This window comes from Bison bison, unplaced genomic scaffold (assembly GCF_000754665.1).
Source record: "Bison bison bison isolate TAMUID 2011002044 unplaced genomic scaffold, Bison_UMD1.0 scf7180017864487, whole genome shotgun sequence".
Taxonomy (NCBI): Eukaryota; Metazoa; Chordata; class Mammalia; order Artiodactyla; family Bovidae; genus Bison; species Bison bison.
The window spans coordinates 8,951,517-8,957,649 of NW_011495047.1; the positions used below are offsets into that span (position 1 = coordinate 8,951,517).

The 6,133-nt window shown below is 50.1% G+C and overlaps 1 protein-coding gene across 1 annotated transcript in view; it reads right to left on the minus strand.

Moving 5' to 3' along the window:
- The window catches only part of GUCA1A (guanylate cyclase activator 1A (retina)), a 6,919-nt gene extending 1,289 nt beyond the window's left edge, over nucleotides 1-5,630 (minus strand). The window contains exon 1 of the mRNA XM_010863172.1: nucleotides 5,220-5,630. Coding sequence (XP_010861474.1) covers nucleotides 5,220-5,420 — 201 coding nt within the window. The 5' untranslated portion in view covers nucleotides 5,421-5,630. The remainder of the gene's footprint in view (nucleotides 1-5,219) is intronic.
- Nucleotides 5,631-6,133: the final 503 nt, after the last annotated feature.

Genomic DNA, 6,133 nt, shown 5'->3' on the forward strand with positions numbered 1-6,133 from the left:
CCCGAAGCCCCCAGGGGCCCAGGAGACGCTGAGCGTCTCGGATAAACCAACCGCCCACTGGAGTGTAAATGGCTTATTGCTATCACTTCACAGGTAACTTTGGTTCCAGCCATCGCTGTGATCCTCAAACTTCAGCCCTTCCAATTTGGTGGGTGTGGTTGCAAGATGTGTGTAGTTGAGTCACGAACCCCTTAGGAATAGGGGCGTAATTTGGATGCGTTCTAACGCGCCTGGATAAGGAATAGAGGTAGACTTGGAGGGATCGAGCGCTTTTCTCCTTCTTCCCTTTATTCTTGGAAGCTTACTGAGCACCGACTAGGCGCTGTGATAGGCTGAGGATTCAGAACTCAGTAAGATAAAGCCCGTCCTGACGGGAGCGCCGCGTTGAGGACACAGGCTGGAATTCTGGCCCCACCTTCTCAAATATGTAGGATCTGGGAGAAAGGATTCAACATGACTCTGACCCTTGATCAGTAGTAGTTATAATAGCTCCCACCTCCACGGAATTGATGTGGACTTAAATAAATGCAGGTATGTAAGGCACTCAACACTGCCTGGCGCATAGTAAGCACTCCGTAAATGTCAGCTATTATTATTATTACTACCACCAAGGCTTCTCTGGTAGCTCAGACGGTAAAGAGTCTGCCTACCAGGCAGGAGACCCAGGTTTGATCCCTGGGTCAGGAAGATCCCCTGGAGAAGGAACCCACTCCTGTATTCTTGCCTGGAAAATCACATGAACCGAGGAGCCTGACGGGCTATACCCCATGGGTCACAGAGTCGGACACGACTGAACGACTAACACATACATTATTATTACCATCACTATAAGGAAATCATGGTGCCATCATGACATATGTTCAGGGACAGCACATCTGGACGGGACATTATGGAATCACAGACCAGGACAGTGACCAGGCAAAAGCAGCAGAAAGGCTTCCTGGGGGAGGTCGTGCCCTCACTGAGTCTTGGAGGGATTGGCCATGGGGGAAGGTGGTACAAGATATTCCTGCAGGATATTTCCCCAGGAGCCCCCATATGTTCAGCAGCTGACTTTCCACCTGGCCCTGCCAGCCCTACCAATAGGGTCAGGGAAGCAGGAAACACAGGCCTGCCTCTGCCCACCTTCCGCCCAAGTCAAGTGAATCTGGGAAAGGGAAGCCTGTGTCTTGCAGAGAGGATGAGTGCTGAAAGGAAAGGGGCATTGGACTCAGAGCCTGTGAACCCAGAGTCCAGCCTCTATTGCTCCACTTACTCACAACCCTCACTCTGGAACCGGGAAGTTACTGAGTGGCAGGTTTGGGATCTGTATGAAGAACTCTTTAACAGACAGAACTACCCACAGTGGAAGGGACAGCTTCGTGCAGTAATGAGCTCCCTGTCCCTGAAAGTGTGCAAGCAGAGGCTGGGGTACTGTTATTAGGGATGTGGCAGAGATGGGACAAGAAGGCCTCCAAGAGTTCCCAATCATGTGCTGGCCTTAGGTGAGGCCTTAACCACTCTGAGCTCCACAATGGAAGTCAAAATCATAGTGAATATTTTCAGGGTGTTTCCCCATGTTCAAGGGCTTTCCTACACATGGCTGTGCCATGGGGCATGCAGGATCTTAGTTCCCCAACCAGGGATCGAACCCATGCCCGCTGCAGTGGAAATGCGGAATCTTAACCACTGGACCACCAGGAAAGTCCCTCAATCAGCCCTTGACCAACCCTCCTCTCAGGGTCTTTGTCACGGTGGAGCCAGGCCCCCCTGCAGCCATGCTCAGAGAAGCAAGAGGTTTGCTTTCTTACCACTGTGGAGATTTCCCCCAAGCAAGGGGACAGAGGGTAAGGACACTTTGCTTTCCACTTTTTATCTCTCTATATTGTTGGAAACTTTTACAGTGAGCTGTCATTTCTTGGTAATTAAAATTTTTCTTAATTTTGTAACTTTTTGTAATTAAAAAATGGCCAGAATGGGGCAATGGAAAGGCAGGTGCGTTTGTTCCAGAAAGACCTAAACCATGTCTTGGGAGAGGTGTGGCCTTGGACAAGTCAGATAGCCTCAGGGTCTCAGTTCTGAGACGGAAAGACAGTGTGTGCTTTTCAGGATTGTGGTCTGGGTTAGATCTGTAATAAGACTACAACAATACTAACTTGTTTTGTGTGCTTCAGGTGAGGTGTGTTTCACTCACTTTACTCCTTTAATCTCACAACCACCTCTGGGTATTTCTATCTCTGTTTTCAGATGAAAAGCTGAAGGTGAGAGAGGTTAGGCCACACGCTAGTGAATGACAAAGCCTTGCCTAGAAACTGAGTCTCCTTGAGAATTCCCTGGTTGTCCTGTGGTTAGGACTTGGCACTTCCATTGCCAGGAGAGCGTGGGTTCAATCCCTAGTCAGGGAACTAAGATCCCACAAGCCTTGTGGTGCAGCCAATAAACAAATAAATAAATATTAATAAACTGAGTCTCTTAATTGCCACCCAGCGCTCAGATGCAAGGATGGGAGATTTACATTGATTTGTGTGCACCTGTGTGATTGCCAGGCACACTCAAGCTCAGGCAAAACTCTGAAGTAAGCAAAGCATATGCAGGTTGCCCTGGTCACATTCCCTACTCATGGCCGTACCCCCAAACCCTGACCATCTGCCACAGTACCCTAGGATACAACTCTCTTCTAGTTCAAGGACTGGCAAACTTTTTCTACAAAGGGCACATAGCACATATTTCAGTTTTGATGATCTGTAAAAGGAGTATGTGGTGTGTTTTAACAAAACTTCATTGACAAAAATAGGCCCAAGGGCTATTGTTTGCACTATCCAAAACTTTCAGTCTTCTGTATCAAAGCTTCCTAGTCCTGGGTCTCATCTTGTAGCCAACCTGCCCCACTGTCTTTTACTGGTGACAGTGGGTGGAAGTTGTGTCCAAAGTGTGATTTCTGCCTTCAGTGTACAAGACACTTCAAATGTTACAAAGATGCTCTTCAGTTTAGCAAGCATGAATGTTAATTAATATATATTATATATAAGTAGTCCATAAAACTAATAATTTCTCATATAGTCATTCACTCAAGTAAAAATACTGATTGATCTCCTACTGTATTCTAGGCACTGTTCTAGGTGCAAAGGATACAGCAATGAAAAAGACAGAAATCCCTGCCTTTGTGGAGCTCACATTCCATCAGGGAGATTGACCATAATCATAGAGCATGTCTCGTCTTTGTATTAGAAGATGACATCATCTTCTAATACAAAGACGAGACATGCTCTAGGGGAAAAGGGAAGGTTGAGGAAATGCCCAGGTGAGGACTAGTCCCAGTTAAATAGGGCTGAAACCAGGACATCAGGGTAGTATCAGTGGAAAGGAGACATTTGACCAGAGCCTTGCAGCTGGGGAAGGTGTGAGCTGAGTGGAATTCTGGAGGAAGACTGCCTGGTGGAACCAGGCCCTAAGGCGGGGGTGTGAGTAGAATCCAAGACGGGGGTTTGGGACAATACAAGTGGCGCTTCAAAAAAAAGTGAAAGTATTCGTTGCTCAGTTGTGTCCGGCTGTTTGTGACCCCATGGACTGTAGCCTGCCTGGCTCCTCTGTCCATAGAATTCTCCAGGCAGAAATACTGGAGTGGGTTGCCATTCCCTTTTCCAAGGGATCTTTCTGACCCACGGATAGAAGCCGGGTCTCCAGCACTGCAGGCGAATTCTACTGAGTCATCAGTGGTGCCTACATGTGACAGAAATTGAAGAGCTAGCATTTGAATGACTCAGTTAGCCAAATTGTTGAGGGGTTGCCACGCCCCGGTGTCATAAGTGTCATCTTAGATCTGAGATCCAAAGGGTTATCTTGATTCAAAGCGTTTCCTTAACAGGCAAGAAGCTGAGCTCTTTCAGTGCATTTGGGTATGAGTTGAGGCTCAACCACGGACTCTGACACCTTTTCAGGAAAGATCATTTCTTCTGGAGTATTTCAGGGGTCTAGCATGAGGATGCCATCCCTTCTTGGTCTCTATACCTTGGGCTCCAGTACTCTGACCCTGCACCTCTTTTAGGAAAGCCCTCAGGCACCACAGTGCTGCCCTTGAGGCTGGGGCTCAAAGCCCATAAGCTGCTTTGGCCCCTTGATCCTAAACATTAGTGAGTTTTTAAATAGACTCTGAGCCTCAGCTTTCCCTAGAAGCCCCACCTACAATGATGTTGGGACCCTCTGGGCAGCGAGGAGAGCCGGAAAAGCCCTGGGCAATGTCTCCCCAGCGTGCAGTGGACACTTGGCAGCTTCCTGTCCTCACCTTGGAGGAGGCAGCTGGGGGCCAGAGGGTGGGGGGAGATAGATGTATGGATTTACGTTCTTCTACCACTACATCTTGACTGAATTGCTCCAAATTAATGGAAGGTTTGCTCTGAAATACCAAGAAACATCTTAACTAATGCTCCTGATGTCCATGACAGTTGACGGTGAATAAGCTGAGGCAGAGCGGGGAAGAAATGGGCTCCAAGGCCACCCAGCTGATGAAAACTAGGGACAGAAACTTACAGTGTCCCCTCTATCTTCTCAGGAAGCCCTCACCTGGTGCGTTCAGGTGATCCCTTGGGGAGACATCTATAATTTGACCACTGCACAGACCTTCAGGCCCTCTTAGGATGAACTGAGGTCACTGGGGACTTGGGAGCTGGAGTGGCCTGGGTTCCCCGGTGACCAGGCAACCCTGACTGTCCCAGTTCTAGGGTCCACAGATCATCATGGGATGGGTGACCCAAACAACGTGGACCTGCCCACCCCAGACCAGCGGGCCTGAAGCCAGCCTGAAGCTCATCACCCTGCTCTCTGCTCTCCGCACCTCTGCCTTCTGCATCCCGGGAGCATCTGAGGGCCTGTGCAGAGGCACCAGGTGCAGCACCAAGCACTTAGTAGGTGCTTGTCAACCGTCTTGTAAGTGTTCACGTTGTTCTGGGGTAAATTGCGCATGTGGAAGAGGCAGAGGAAACCAACGTTTAGCCTCCGAGTGCACTGACCAGGGTCTCCCTCTCTCTCTCTTCCTTGGGGATGAGGGCTGATTCATTTCCAAACCTCTAGTGCCTGACACACAGTAGGTGCTCAATGGACGTTAGAAAACTGGAGTCACTGATGTAGATACTCAGTCTCCCAGATAAACAGTCATTCCTCCAGCTGTCCTCACACTTGCCCCCCCACCCCCACACTAGCCCCGGGACATCCCTGCAGCGCTCCCCACCCAGAGCCCAGCTCACTTTGTTGAAGTCAAAGGTCTCAAACATCTGCTCCACGTACTGGCTGGCCCACGGGCTCAGGTTCTTGAGGCCGAAGAACTGGCGGAACTCGTAGAGGGTGAGCTGGCCGGAGGGGCACTCTGTCATGAACTTCTTGTACCACTGGTGGCACTCGGTGCTGCTCAGCTCCTCCACCGACTTACCGTCCATAATGTTCCCCATCGCTCAGGCCTGCGGGAGGCTGATGCCCAAGGGGGACCGGTTCTTTTCACCGCTGGTCCCCACACCAGCGCGGCTGGGCTTCCTAACACTGGGCCCTCCTCGCTCACAAGCCTGAGTTCCCCAGATCTGAGCGAGGAAGGGCCTGAATCCCAAAGCGCAGGGAAATGACTAGAGGAGGTAAGCAGAGGAGAGGAGGTCACGGGGGCTGTGCAAGCCTACACCAGATCCAAGGGCTGCAGGAAAACTTGTGTTAAAAGTCCCCACTAAATCCTTGCAGCCAATGGAGACCCGCTCACTCTAAGAAGAGGAGCGAAAATAGAACAAAGCTTAGGGGACCAGAGGCCCAGGATTACAGTCTTGAGCTGGAGGTGAGAGGATTTTCTTACCCAATTTGCAATCTCCTGATCCCTACTTATGGGGACAAAGTGGGTGGCCAGCCAACAGCTGTTCCTATCCTGTCACCGCCACTCCCTTCTCCTGGTTTGAATGGGTGCTCAGTGTTTCTGGTTCCTGTCCTCGGACACGGAATTGAGGTACCTATGAGAAAGATCTGGTCTCTCTTCCAGAGCTGGGCCAGCTGAGGGCCCTTGAGAGGACTGCTGTGTACAGTTACCCAGGCTGTGCACTGCACTTGGCCATCATGACAGAGGGGTTCCAATCACACCACGGACAGTTAATATATGAGAGGGCCTGGGTGATGCTGAGTTTATAGG